The 14,399-nt window shown below is 44.1% G+C and overlaps 4 protein-coding genes across 5 annotated transcripts in view; 2 read left to right on the forward strand and 2 right to left on the reverse strand.

The window, feature by feature from the left end:
• The window catches only part of LOC125766210 (uncharacterized), a 163,432-nt gene that overhangs the window by 127,436 nt on the left and 21,597 nt on the right, over positions 1–14,399 (forward strand). The window lies entirely within an intron of this gene.
• LOC125766218 (uncharacterized) lies at positions 2,564–3,489 on the reverse strand. The gene is made up of 2 exons (XM_049431970.1): positions 3,356–3,489; positions 2,564–3,287 (listed from the first exon to the last, which is right to left on the reverse strand). The coding sequence occupies exons 1-2, from the start codon at positions 3,359–3,361 to the stop codon at positions 2,976–2,978; spliced, it is 318 nt and encodes a 105-aa protein (XP_049287927.1). The 5' UTR covers positions 3,362–3,489; the 3' UTR covers positions 2,564–2,975.
• On the forward strand, positions 5,012–6,571 carry LOC125766217 (uncharacterized). The gene is made up of 2 exons (XM_049431968.1): positions 5,012–5,269; positions 5,687–6,571. Exons 1-2 carry the CDS (start codon positions 5,192–5,194, stop codon positions 5,984–5,986), a joined length of 378 nt encoding a protein of 125 aa, XP_049287925.1. The 5' UTR covers positions 5,012–5,191; the 3' UTR covers positions 5,987–6,571.
• LOC125766215 (uncharacterized) lies at positions 12,497–14,034 on the reverse strand. The gene is made up of 2 exons (XM_049431966.1): positions 13,377–14,034; positions 12,497–13,318 (listed from the first exon to the last, which is right to left on the reverse strand). Exons 1-2 carry the CDS (start codon positions 13,518–13,520, stop codon positions 12,986–12,988), a joined length of 477 nt encoding a protein of 158 aa, XP_049287923.1. The 5' UTR covers positions 13,521–14,034; the 3' UTR covers positions 12,497–12,985.

The raw sequence follows: 14,399 nt of genomic DNA on the forward strand, positions 1-14,399 counted from the left end.
CGCAAAATTTATAAATGTGATATATTTTAATGCTGCAATAAGCTTTTTCTCACTCAAATAATGTTTTAAAAGAAGAAAAGAATAAAAAATAACAAAAAAATAAAAAAAATTCAGGTGAGGGTCAGGGGTAGTGAGAATGGAGAAATTCCCCCCCTCTCATGCGATTTCTGCCAAGTGGGTAGCTCATGCTGCCAATGCGCAAGTGAGCAAGCATTTCCCTGAAATGGCGGCCCTCTGAATCTTTGGTTTATAAATGTTGATCAATTATTGGGAAAATCTTCGTTAATTGCTCACCTTTATCAAGCTCTTCATGCAACATTGAGTCGCTATTGGGTTGCTTTAAGTCGCGATATCAATGTAGCTTGCATTAGCACTGTTTATTTGCCAACCATTTCAACCAATGTGTAGACAACCTCCTCTAACTCATCAGAGGAACCAACACCAGCAAAAGAGAATTGATAAGAAAACCAGCATGGGTATCGTGTTCTAGCGCTTAGCGCGCTAAAAGTACCAACCAATCCCAACCCTAGTCGTCCCATTTAAATGATAACGTTTTTGTAAGATAACGCTGTAATGCGATGGCCATAGCAAAGATTCGTCGTTCTGTAGAAAACTGCAAAGAACTGTTGTATTACTTCAATAGTTGTATCCATTCACTATTATCTAAGGCATTATTTACTTCGTAAAGCGTTTTAACATTACAAAAAGAAGAAAATTACTTAACAATAGTTAAAGGGCAAGTGTACCGAAAGCGTTATATTCGCTGTAGCATCGAGATCTTAGCTGTGTCCGATCGTTATGTATAGCACATTGTAGTGAACGCCATTTTAAAGTAGATTGATCATGCAAGCGCTATTTTCTGGCTCACTCTAGCGATCAACTCGTATTTCTTGGTGTGCGTGGAACACACAATTTCAACCAGTCACGATCACTTTGTACTTCATTCCTACTTCCACGTTCCTTCGTTTGATTTTTTTTATTTATAAAGAACGGCCTGGCCGTATTGCTACGTTTGTTTGATTAATGGATAAAGTGTACACAAGCAGAGGCAGATCAAGCTCTTCGATGGCCCTCACCGGAATGGTATGGTAGTTGTTGCACCAAAACTAAAGATGGTCGTCGATAGACTTCAATCGTTGATGTTAATTTTGCATTGGTCCATTATAATCGATTGCGGGGTACCAAATTTCAAGTGATCGAGAGCTGTGTTATGCAGCAGATTCTGTGCTACTATCTTTAAGTTAATTTCACAACAAATGCTACATTACAAACCAAGCACACCCGCGATATGGTGCCCTCTCGCGGCTCGGATGTAGAAAAGCCTCTCATTTAAGGTGAAAGATGTTTTATTTCATTTATACGTTAAGAATAATAAATAGACATTCATTTAAACGACATAAAAAACACCAATTATTCGTAGCTCTCTTCCAACGAAAACGAATTAACCTTTTATAGTATATGGCATATTAACTATTGGCGGAGACTTTCACAACCAATACGTACCGTGTCTGCATGCAATGATGGGAAAAGCGCATGTGCCGCCTTTCTCCATTCCGTCTATTTGTGGCGTGAATACGCATGTGCCGTCTGCAGGGAAAACGTTCAACCAATAAGATTGGAACGAATGTTTAATTTTGCATAAGCGCGCTTTTTTGCCGCCCACAGCGCAAGGTACGATCAATAATTGCTTCCATGCATTCTGCTGAAAGACATGCAATAAAATCCGATTTATGGAGATTGGCACCTTCAGCGAAACGTTGTCCGTGCTGTTGTTGTTCATAGCGCTGCGGTTCTTAGCTTTGCGTCTCTATTTTCGTCTCTAATCAATCGCCAGTATCATCGCTTTTCTTGCTATAACTTTGCGTTGAATCATCCGCCGCTGGGCTTGCATTGCAATATACAAACGGCGTATTTTGAACAGTATGGAATGCACTGGCTACACCAACTTCTCCCATTCGTTGTTCCTCTTCCCGTTGTGTTTCTTTCCCCCAAAGCCTTCTGCCTGGATACGCACACCTTGATGCCACAATGCGGCTGTATAAACCATGATGAACACCGACTCCCACCCTGGTTATCAATGATGCACGGCATAGAATAGGGGTTTGTCTCAGTGAACGTCATTTATGAGGGGGGTCTCAGGAGTGGGAAAATGTTTTTTGTGAGTATTTTGCACACCAGAATGAGATTGAAAATAAATATCTTACTCCCTCCCTTCAAGAGGGGTTCGTGTTCAAGAGGGGTTCGTACGCCTACCACCCCTCCGCCTCCCTCCCAACCCTCTCCTAGTAAGCCCTCTTTCCGGTCAGTCGTTTCATTTGTTTCCTGGAACAATCAACAGCAACTGCAGAATCCGCAGTGACGAACCCAGGGAGAAGTGCAATTCGGGTGCATCGAATTAGAATGTGTGAGTATTTAAGCAAGAGATTAGATTAATCAAATAGTTACGAGAACTTTTTTTGCTTAGTCGATTGAATTTCTCTTTTACATTTCTATTGCCAAAAAAAGCAAACATCTAGGTTTAAATGTATTAACAGCAAACTTCATATATTTCCAGTCTCTCAAATATTTTTTTCTGTTGCCATGTTTTTGTTTTGTTTTTCGTATGTTGGATAAAACAATAAAAGAATAATCGAAGAGCGCTTTTTTCCTCGCAAACTTGCTTTTATTAATAAATTTTGTTGATAGTTTCCTTCTTAAAAAATACCAAATGATTTAAGCGTTACATTCTGTTACAATACTGATTGATTGGGTCGAAAACTTCTCAATTATTTCATTTTTTTACCTCATAAATGGATGATTCCCACTAGGAATGCGAGGTTTTTTGTGTGTTAAAAAGAAGGCCAAATAGAGGAAAACTAAGGTGAGTAGGACATCATCAGGTTTTGCGGTGTTCTCCTGTTTATTGCAGGACACATTTGCTTTGTTTACAAGCACATAGATGGACGGTGCGTAAACACATGATCGACGATTAAACTTCAGCCAGTCGAGTAGTGCTGTTGACCATTCATGTATCCTGCCATGAGTTGGTTGGTCAGGTAGGTCCAGAAATCCAAATACACCACAGTTGTATGATACAACAGTCCGTTTGTCATGCCTCTCTCCTGGAGATCCCGCTTGGAGTTGCTTAGCTGCAGCAAATACGCGTGCAATACAGCAAGGGTTTCATGCTGCAGACGACGATCAGGAAACGTCAATTGAGCATCAGACTGTTCTGCGATGTACGTAGCGTGCCAAATATCGAACAACTGATCGTTAACACTTCGCAAAGCAGCAAGCATTGCGTTAGGCTTGGAGAAAGAGAATGATCACGGGATTTTATTGAAATGTGTTATAATTTAAGGTGTTTTTTACTTACCTCCATTGTAAAGTTCACTTGAATTCACTTCTTTTATTTTACTTGATACCATATACTCTCAGACGGACTTGGGGATGTGATCGTGTTGAAAGTTGAGGATCGATTGACTGTAGGTTAGCGTCATCCTTAGTACACACCGTGAACTAGAAACATCAGAGCTAACTCAACTCGTAACTCGGTATTCGCATGACGTGATTTATGACGCTATTTCCTCGCCAGACGTAATAAAATCGCCAGTCGCGGCGATTCCACCCTTCGAGCCGTCCTTTGTCCGCGAATTCCATGCACACAACTGCAGCACAACTGGAGCTGATTCATTCATCCAGACAGAGATGGCTCGGGTTGGCCCCAATACTAGGCGTTCGAACGATTTCGCCTTACGTTGTCCTTGGAAGGCGGTCAATGTTTTCTCTTGTGGTGATCTTCATGTAGTGGAGCATCGTCGGAATTGTTCATATCTAATTATCTGCACACCTTCACGCACACATACATACTATGTGCCCTCACATGCGAATGGGTGCGAAGGCACAATAACCTTGGTGTTGGCCAGCGACGCCATCAGGGCTTCTATCGTTGGAGCCTTAGTGCATTGAGTGCACTCGTCGGAATAGTCATAAAAAATCTTCCTTCTTCTGGTCATAGTTCAACTATTCAGAAATAGTTCATTTGTCTCAGTGAACGTCATTTATTGGGGGGGGGGGGGTCTCAGGAGTGGGAAAATGCTTTTCCCTACCACCCCTCCCCTCTCCCCCCCAACCGGCCACCGGGAGACTCACATGAACGGTATTCGCAGACTTGGTTTATGACATTATTTCCTCGCCAAAAGTAATAAAATCGCCAGTCGCGGCGATTCCACCCTTTCAGCCGTCCTTTGTCCGCGAATTCCATGCACACAACTGCAGCACAACTGCAGCTGATTCATTCATCCAGACAGAGATGGCTCGGGTTGGCCCCAATACTAGGCGTTCGAACGATTTCGCCTTACGTTGTTCTTGGAAGTCGGTCAATGCTTGCTCTTGTGGTGATCTTCATGAAGTGGAGCATCGTCGGATTTGTTGATATCTAATTATCTGTCCACCTCCTCGCATACACACATACTATGTGCCCTCACATTCGAATGAGTGCGAAGGCACAATAACCTTGGTGTTGTTGGCCAGCGACGCCATCCGCGCTTCTATCGTTGGAACCTTAGTGCATTGAGTGCACTCGTCGGAATAGTCATAAAAAATCTTCCTTCTTCTGGTCATAGTTCAACTCTTCAGAAATAGTTCTTTTACACTTTTATACAGCTTTTCTTTTTCATTTACAAAACGTTGCTTTGAAAAAAAGTGTTTGAAATGATTGGGGAATTTTAAAATAACAGACGAGTGTAAACCAATTTCTCACGGGTCTGAGGCTTAGTTAAATTTTCATAAAACACCCGAATATGTGGACGGTAAGGGATATTTGCGCAGCCGTGTAGCACTAGTGTTGTATTCGCTGTAGTATTGAGATCTTCTTAGCTTTGTCCGATCGTTATATATATGCGCTTCGGTTGAGCCTAACCCATTTAAATATATGTATAGAGAGACGAAAGAATTCCTAAGGAATCAAAGTCTCTCTAAAACATTCCAACAACAACATAAATATATGTATATAGGGAAAAAAGCTACAACTATTCCAGGCACGATGACACACGAATTATACAAAATGTATCACCAACACTAACACAGCGAGGAGAACACGTGGCAAAGCGAGAATTGCCGAGAGCGCAAGAATGTCTATTTCGTGTGCGCGTTTCGTGTCTGCGGCGAGACTGGCGCGCAGCATTTCCGCGCCGTTCGGTTAGTTTTCGCTATGACAGCCCACGAGGATGGTTCGCGTCGCACAAAGAGGGGCTCACTGAACGAGGCACAGATCGAAAGACTGTTCACTGTAAGTAGTTAGAATATTGCACATCAATTTGGTTTACTGACGTTATGTCGGTTTTTTTGTTGTTATTGCGCGTATCCATAGGCTGCGTACACACGACGGCTCATAAGACGTCCACAAAAGCCGAAGTCATACAAAATTTCAAAAAAATTGGGTCCTGTCCTGGACGCGTCCACAAATCGCGAAGCGAAAGAGGGTTCGGGAATTATACCTGGGATCTTCGCGAAGTGAAAGAGGATTCTGAAATTATACCTGCGATCCGCATTAGAATACCACGTACGCTGCATTCGGGGTAGCATTCGGTAAAGCGTTGTTTTGCTTAAGCGTGCAGTAAGCATAGAGGGTTTGTTTCGGCTTTCTACGAAGATACTTGTGGACGTGGCCAGGGCGTGGGCGTTGTGTGTGTACGCTCGCATACAGGAACCTTTCAGCGAACTAACCCTTCGTTATGCAGCCGCACTACATGCGCTGATTAACGCTTACCACGATCTGCTACAGACTGTCCCGATCGGTTGCATGATGGACATATTTCACAAAAGCTTGCTGCAAGCATCACTACAAGCGATCGAAGAGTATAATTTCGTGCGTTCAATCATCATCCGCCATGAGTTGGAAGTGCTCGGTATTTACAAGGACTTGATCGAACAGGAAGCAACATGGAGCAGATTGAAAAACATCACAATGACACTGCTGATGGGTCTTAGTATTGGGATTTATTAACAAACAAACAAAAAAGTCGATGGAGCTCTCTTGCAGAAGAGACGGCGCACGACACTGCCACTGGTTGGATGCTGAAAATCGAAGACTGGTGCAGTAGAGAAAAAAAACTAACAAACACAACAAACAAATGTTTCGAAATTAAAGGTTCCTTTGGCAAAGTGGCAAAACAGCCGGCCTTTTAAATTATGAATAAAAAGTAATAAATTATTAATGTTTGGTATTGAAGAAATTGAGTTTGGTTTTTACTAAGAGATAGCAGTTGGATACCTTTCCTTTCGTTGGATTTGTATTTGGGGGGTGGCTTGTCGGAGGGCCTACGCATCTTAGCTGTTTAAAGTCCCGTAGGATGCCAGGACAGAAGAGACATCCAGTCGTCCCTGACATGGAGAACAGACGCTGGCTGTCCTCCTCCGCTCAATTTAGCCATATACCCCATCTTCCCAAGAGGTTGGGTTTCCCCATGTACCCAAGCTCAGATATTTGGAGAGATAGGGTAACTAATAGGTTTACTAACGTGTCGTTAACTAACGCGACTTTTTCGCGTTGTGTTCGTTGCGCTCGTCAACGGCGCCACTCTGATAAACGTACAGAAGGTCTGTCTGGATACTAGCCGTCAACATAAAGCCACATGCGCACACACACATGCACTCGATTGCTTGACGCCTAGGCATAGTACTCATACAAGTAGGTTCAGCACGTGCTCCTTTTCTCGAAACATCAACTGTTTCCTGGAACAAGGTCACCTTCAGCGAAACGTTGTCCGTGCTGTTGTTGTTCATAGCGCTGCGGTTCTTAGCTTTGCGTCTCTATTTTTCAATCGCCAGTATCATCGCTTTTCTTGCTATAACTTTGCGTTGAATCATCCACCGCTGGCCTTGCATTGCAATATACAAACGGCGTATTTTGAACAGTATGGAATGCACTGGCTACACCAACACATATACGGTGCGCCGATACGCACACCTTGATACCACAATGGGGCTGCATAAACCATGATGAACACCGACTCCCACCCTGGTTATCAATGATGCACGGCATAGAGTAGGGGTTTGTCTCAGTGAACGTCATTTATGAGGGGGGTCTCAGGAGTGGGAAAATGTTTTTTGTGAGTATTTTGCACACCAGAATGAGATTGAAAATAAATATCTTACTCCCTCCCTTCCAGCGTGTTCAAGAGGGGTTCGTACGCCTATCACCACTCCGCCTCCCTCCCTAACCTCTCCTAGTAAGCCCTCGTCCCGGTCAGTCGTTTCATTTGTTTCCTGGAACAATCAATAGCAACTGCAGAATCCGCAGTGACGAACCCAGGGAGAAGTGCAATTCGAGTGCATTGAGTTAGAAGGTGTGAGTATTTAAGCAAGAGATTCATCATCATCATCATATCTGGCCTGCTCACGGTCGAGCACGTCGCGTAGACATGGCCTGGTCGCCAATCCGTTTCCAGGAAACTCGGTCCAGGGCTGCAGTCCTCCATCCACTGCTGCATTCGATCTCCGACAGGTTTGACTCCACCTGATCCAGCCAACGAGCTCGCTGTGCTCCTCTCCGCCTCGTGCCGAACGGATCGCTGACGAGCACCTTCCTGGTGGGGCATGAGTCCGGCATCCTCATCACGTGCCCCAGCCATCGTATCCTTCCGGCTTTGACCACCGTCAGGATATCTGCACCGCCAAACAGCTCAGCTAGCTCGTGGTTCATTCTCCTTCTCCACACGCCCTGCTCGCACACACCGCCAAAGATAGTTCTTAGCACCCGCCGTTCGAAAATAGCGAGTGCATTGGCATCCTCCGTTAGCAGAGTCCAGGACTCGTACCCGTAGAGGACTACCGGACGTATCAGTGTGCGATATATCGTGCATTTCGTGTTTTGCTGGAGCCTTCTGGATCGCAGGAGTTTGTGGAGCCCGTAGCAGGCACGATTTCCCTGAACAATGCGCCTTCGGATTTCGCTGCTCATGTTGTTGTCCGAAGTTACGATCGTACCAAGGTAGCAGAACTCCTCTACCACCTCGAGATCGTCGCCGTCAACTGATACTCTGCTCCCGAGTCGGGCTCTATCACGGTCAGAGCCTCCGGCAAGCAGGTACTTTGTCTTCGTCGCATTGATCCTCAATCCAATTCTGTCGGCCTCGCGTTTCAGTCGGGTGTACGCGTCGCACACCGCCGCAGATGTCCGTCCGATGATGTCGATGTCATCCGCGAAGCCGAGGAATTGGAGAGAACGGGTGAAAATCGTGCCCCGGATGTCGAAGCCCGCGCTTCGCATGACACCTTCCAGAGCGATGTTAAACAGCAAACAGGAGAGTCCGTCCCCTTGCCTCAGACCCCGGTGAGATTCGAACGATTCCGACAGCATGTTCGATACTCTCACCTTGCACTGCACCCCATCCATCGTGGCCTTCAACAGCCGTACCAGCTTCCCAGGGAATCCGTACTGCTGCATGGTGTTCCATAATTCGATCCGATCTATGGTATCGTAGGCCGCCTTAAAGTCAATGAACAGGTGATGCGTAGGGATCTGATGCTCTCGGCACTTCTGGAGGATCTGCCGTAGAGTAAAGATTTGGTCGGTGGTCGATTTGCCTCCAACAAATCCAGCTTGGTAGCTTCCGACGAAATCTGTGGCAAGGGGCGCAAGTCTGCAGAAGAGTATTCGGGACTGGATCTTGTAGGCAGCATTCAAGACTGTGATGGCTCGGAAGATAGCACAGTCCAGTCTGTCGCCCTTTTTGTACACTGGGTGTATGACACCCAGCTTCCTCTCGTCCGGTAGTTCTTCCTGATCCCAAATCCTTACGATCAGTCGATGCATAAGCGCGGCAAGCCTCTCCGGGCCCATCTTGAACAACTCTGCCACCAGCCCATCGCTGCCAGCTGACTTGTTACGTTTCAGCTGTTTGATGGCACTGATGACTTCGTCCAAGGATGGCGGGGGCACTTCGTCATCCTGCTGGCTGTCGCAATACTGCTCTCCTCTGCTTCCTGCGCCTGGTTCGGTCTCTCCTGCATCTGCTCCGTTCAGGTGCCTGTCGAAGTAGCACTTCCACCTGTCGATCACTTCTCGCTCGTCCGACAGGATGTCTCCCTCCTCGTTGCGGCACATAGCGGTTATGGGAGTAAAACCGCCTCGTGCCGCATTCAGCATCCTGTAGAACTTACGAGTTTCCCCCGACTGGGATAGCTGCTGCATCAGTTGCTCATCCGACTCTTCGAAGCTGCGCTTCTTGTCCTGGAAGAGTCGGGTCTGTTGCCTTCTCAGTCGTCTGTAGTCTTCCACGTTCTGTCTGGTTTCGCGCTGGAGCATGCGAGTACGCGCTGCGTTCTTCTCGGATAGTGCTCGCCTGCACTCATCATCAAACCATTCCTTCCTCTGGTTACGTGTTACGCGGCCAATAGTTCGATCGGCCGTGCTGCTGATGGCTTGTTCCATCATACGCCAATGGTCATTGAGGGACATCGCCTCGAAGGTGGTGTCCCCCGGCAACGCTTCCCCAAGCGTGGTCGCGAAGTCCCTCGCCACATCAGCTTGCCGCAACCGATCTATGTCGAGCCTTGGGGTGGGCTGATAGCGCAGCTTATTGGCTGCGCACAGTTTCTGGCGTAACTTAACCATAACCAGGAAATGGTCTGAGTCGACGTTTGCTCCCTTGTACGTACGTACGTCAATAATATCCGAGAAGTGCCTTCCATCGATGAGAACGTGGTCAATCTGGGAATAACATATGTCTGCTGTGGTGGTCTCCAGGTGTAGCTGAAGCGTGGTGCGTGCTGGAAGAAGGTGCTGCGAATGGTCATGTGCTTGGAGCAGGCGAAGTTTATTAGGCGAAGCCCATTGTCGTTTGTCAGCTGGTGGGCGCTGAAACTACCTATCATGGGTTTGTATGGCTCCTCCCGTCCGACCTGAGCGTTAAAGTCTCCGATGACGATCTTGACGTCGTGTTGTGGGCAGCGGTCGTACTCCCTCTCCAGCTGCGTATAGAATAACTCCTTATCGGTGCTTCCAAGGGGCGAACTATGCACGTTAATAATGCTTAAGTTGAAGAACCTTCCACGAACCCTCAACCTGCACATCCGTTCGTTGATCGGCCACCAACCGAGTATTCTCTTTCGCAAAGAATGCGGGTACTTCCAGGTGCTATGAGGGATCTGCAGTTCCATGTCCCGAGTTTCCAATCGTAGTCCTTGTTCAGTAGCGTGGGTCGATATCTGTTAATCCGATTCGAAATGTCGTTTTGGTGTCCTTTCGTTGCGTTTGTATTGGGGGTGGATTGCAAGGCCTCTCCCCCAACCCCCTGTCTCGTCGGAGGGCCTACGCATCCTAGCTGTTTAAAGTCCCGTAGGGTGCCAGGACAGAAGGGACATCCAGCCGCCCCTAACATGGAGAACAGACGCTGGCTGTCCCCCTGCGCTCAATTTAGCCATATACCCCATCTTCCCAAGGGGTTGGGTTTCCCGGTATAACCAAGCTCAGATATTTGGAGAGATATGTTACCATTCTGTACGACGGGGACGTATTGAGTCGGAGTAGGGTATGGAGTGCCTATATTATCCTTCTAGAGGCTTCGGATCCATACCCATATCAGTGCGGTATTGCTACATACACTATCAACAGAACTAAGCAAGAGATTAGATTAATCAAATAGTTACGAGAACTCTTTTTGCTTAGTTAATAAAAATTTTCTTTTACATTTCTATTGCCAAAAAAGCAAACATCTAGGTTTAGATGTATTAACAGCAAACTTCATATCTTTCCTGTCTCTCACACCATTTTTTTTCTTTCCATGTTTTTGTTTTGTTTTTCGTTTATTGAATAAACCAACAAAAGAATACACAAAAAGCGAGTTTTTTCCTCGCAAACTTGTTTTTATTATTAAATTTTGTTGATAGTTTCCTTCTTAAAAAATACCAAATGATTTAAGCGTTACATTCTGTTACAATACTGATTGATTGGGTCGAAAACTTCTCAATTATTTCATTTTTTTTACCTCATAAATGGATGATTCCCACTAGGAATGCGAGGTTTTTTGTGTGTTAAAAAGAAGGCCAAATAGAGGAAAACTAAGGTGAGTAGGACATCATCAGGTTTTGCGGTGTTCTCCTGTTTATTGCAGGACACATTTGCTTTGTTTACAAGCACTTAGATGGACGGTGCGTAAACACATGATCGACGATTAAACTTCAGCCAATCGAGTTGTGCTGTTGACCATTCATGTATCCTGCCATGAGTTGATTGGTCAGGTAGGTCCAGAAATCCAAATACACCACAGTTGTATGATACAACAGTCCGTTTGTCATGCCTCTCTCCTGGAGATCCCGCTTGGAGTTGCTTAGCTGCAGCAAATACGCGTGCAAAACAGCAATGGTTTCATGCTGCAGACGACGATCAGGAAACGTCAATTGAGCATCAGACTGTTCTGCGATGTATGTAGCGTGCCAAATATCGAACAACTGATCGTTAACACTTCGCAAAGCAGCAAGCATTGCGTTGGGCTTGGAGAAAGAGAATGATCACGGGATTTTATTGAAGTGTGTTATATTTAAAGGGGTTTTTCACTTACCTCCATCGTAAAGTACACTTGAATTCACTTCTTTTATTTTACTTGATACCATATACTCTCAGACCGACTTGACGATGTGATCGTGTTGAAAGTTGAGGATCGATTGACTGTAGCTTAGGGTCATCCTTAGTGCACACCGTGAACTAGAAACATCAGAGCTAACTCAACTCCTCATTTTAGTGCCTATGTCTAGCCTCTCGCGACTGGCCGCTACCGGGAGGCTCACATGGACGGTATTCGTATGACGTGATTTATGACGCTATTTCCTCGCCAGACGTAATAAAATCGCCAGTCGCGGCGATTCCACCCTTTGAGCCGTCCTTTGTCCGCCAATTCCATGCACACAACTGCAGCACAACTGCAGCTGATTCATTCATCCAGACGGAGATGGCTCGGGTTGGCCCCAATACTAGGCGTTCGAACGATTTCGCCTTACGTTGTCCTTGGAAGTCGGTCAATGCTTTCTCTTGTGGTGATCTTCATGAAGTGGAGCATCGTCGGATTTGTTGATATCTAATTATCTGCCCACCTCCTCGCATACACACATACTATGTACCCTCACATGCGATTGAGTGCGAAGGCACAATAACCTTGGTGTTGTTGACCATCCGGGCTTCTATCGTTGGAGCCTTAGTGCATTGAGTGCACTCGTCGGAATAGTCATAAAAAACTTCCTTCTTCTGGTCATAGTTCAACTATTCAGAAATATTTCATTTACACTTTTATGCAGTTTTTCTTTTCCATTTACAAAACATTGCTTTGTAAAAAAGTGTTTGAAATGATTGGGAAATATAATTTTTTTTTATTTTATTTCTGATAATTCTTATGTATTTAAGAATTTTATAATAACAAAACAAAAGCATCAAAACAATTTTCTCTTCGTTGGTTTAAGCTTAAACTAAATTTGAAATGAAATATACATCAATTATGAAAATTCAATAAATAATAAAGCAAAATTGTTTCTTGAATCATCATGAAAAATGATTTATATTTGTTTAACAGTATCTATTAGGTGCAATTTCAGTTGCCAGTCATAAAAATGATGATTGTAATAAGAGAAGAAAGGAAGTGGGGGCAAGATGTGAGAATCACTGGAACGAATTGAACTCGTCGTAGTTTTAGAGACTCAAAGTCCCTATATATAAACGAAATAAATAAAAACTCGTCATACAAAGGGGTCGTGGTTGTGTGTGTGTGATGCATTTTTGTTGCTATGTGCAACGGTATTGGGAAAAGCGACTTTGGAGTGGGAAACGACTGTGAGTGGTTTAACCGTTTTTCAACAGAGAGCACATGAATACACACACATACAAATGTACAACCATTCAAATAAATTGTTGATCAAACTAAAATGGCGTCTTTAAACAGTAACGCAAAGATGTGAAAAGCAAAGATGTACGACAGTCTTTAAAAAATGTAAAATAAACACATTTATTATCGATTCAAGCAACGAGTTTCAATCTATACAAAAGCTCCGATCGTTGAAGAACACACTCCAGGAATGTTTTGGTCGAATGCCAGATGAATCGTAGATCTTCCAGGTTGTTCAAAAGCGCCCTTAGCTCCGGTGGATCATCTGAATCGATCAGCGTGTTTAACTTTGCCCATGTTTCCGTGACGTACTTGATATTGGTACGCATAAACGCCCAAGAGTGTTGCCGTAAGTATAGCATCGAGGAGTTGTAGATGCCCCAGTGCTGGTAGTACGAGTACAACCGCATGACGTGTACGCGAAGGCGCTCCACTTCATCCAACACATAAAGATACTTCGAGTCCTAAATGCAAACATTCAGCCATGATTCGAACAAAGTAAAATAAATTAACTTTACTTACGATATCGTTGTTGTTCGGTACGCTGTTACTCATCGTTGTAGGAAAATCACGTGTTGCACACGTACTGCCAAAGACACATAAGAAATATGAAGCAAAATACGAAGAGAAAAAAAAACAAAAGCATGTACTGCACTTAGAAGACATTCAACGCGACTAACACGAAGCATCACTTGCAGCATAGATCACGCCACACGATCAGACCATGTAAAATAAACATCAAGCGACATTTGTGCAATAGTGTGAGTGATAATATTGTGTTTACTCCCGACCAGCCAAACCAACATGCTTTCTCGCTTTGGCAGGTTTAATTGTTCATAAGACAGAACGAGAAGGTATGTTGATATTGCTACCCGGGCTGTATACGGTGATTGGCCTTGGCATCAAAACAATGGTGGAAAGATACAATAAGCAGAAAATAACTTCTTTTCATAAAAAAAATTATGTAAACAATCTAATTAATTGTTGTTGCAGTATTTTTGCAGTATTCCGTTGATGACTAAACCGTCTGGAATGTTCAAGGTCGTTCTGTCGAAGCGTTTGAAAAATGAGGAGGAGTTTGTTAACTACAGGCGGAGCGTAAGATAAAGCATTGAAAAGTGGCTGAAAACGTAAACGTTTGAATTATGTTGTACAATTTTTTTACAATCAGCAATATTTTCGCTGGCACATGGATTTGAAAATTCTAGAGAAAAAAAAATTAAAATTATTTTATGATTTTAAAGATTTTTTAGCACAAATGTTTTAAGGAGACCATTCGATACAACTAATTTAAGCGTTTTTCTTTAAAAAAAACTTGTTTTGTCTGGAAAAACTTTCCATATCCTCAGCCGTGAGTGTTTTTATATTTGATTAGGTGGAAAAAACATATTTTCTTTTTTTTTGTTTTTTGCTGGAATCTTCATAAAGTTTTGTTCGTTTATGTGTTTCAACAGAAAAATCCGATAAACATTGTGTATAACACTACGAACACGCGTTTAGTTGTTGCGTCTGAAGTGCTACTGGCTAACTGTTATTTTTTATCTT

Source organism: Anopheles funestus, chromosome 2RL (genome assembly GCF_943734845.2).
Source record: "Anopheles funestus chromosome 2RL, idAnoFuneDA-416_04, whole genome shotgun sequence".
NCBI lineage: Eukaryota > Metazoa > Arthropoda > Insecta > Diptera > Culicidae > Anopheles > Anopheles funestus.

Excerpts from the sequence above, each read along its gene's own strand:
- LOC125766217 (XM_049431968.1), top strand. The coding sequence starts at position 5,192 with ATGACAGCCCACGAGGATGGTTCGCGTCGCACAAAGAGGGGCTCACTG. Across the intron at positions 5,270-5,686 it reads AGATCGAAAGACTGTTCACT|GAACCTTTCAGCGAACTAAC; the intron begins GTAAGTAGTTAG and ends GCTCGCATACAG.
- LOC125766215 (XM_049431966.1), bottom strand. The coding sequence starts at position 13,520 with ATGTCTTCTAAGTGCAGTACATGCTTTTGTTTTTTTTTCTCTTCGTAT. Across the intron at positions 13,319-13,376 it reads TACCGAACAACAACGATATC|GACTCGAAGTATCTTTATGT; the intron begins GTAAGTAAAGTT and ends GTTTGCATTTAG.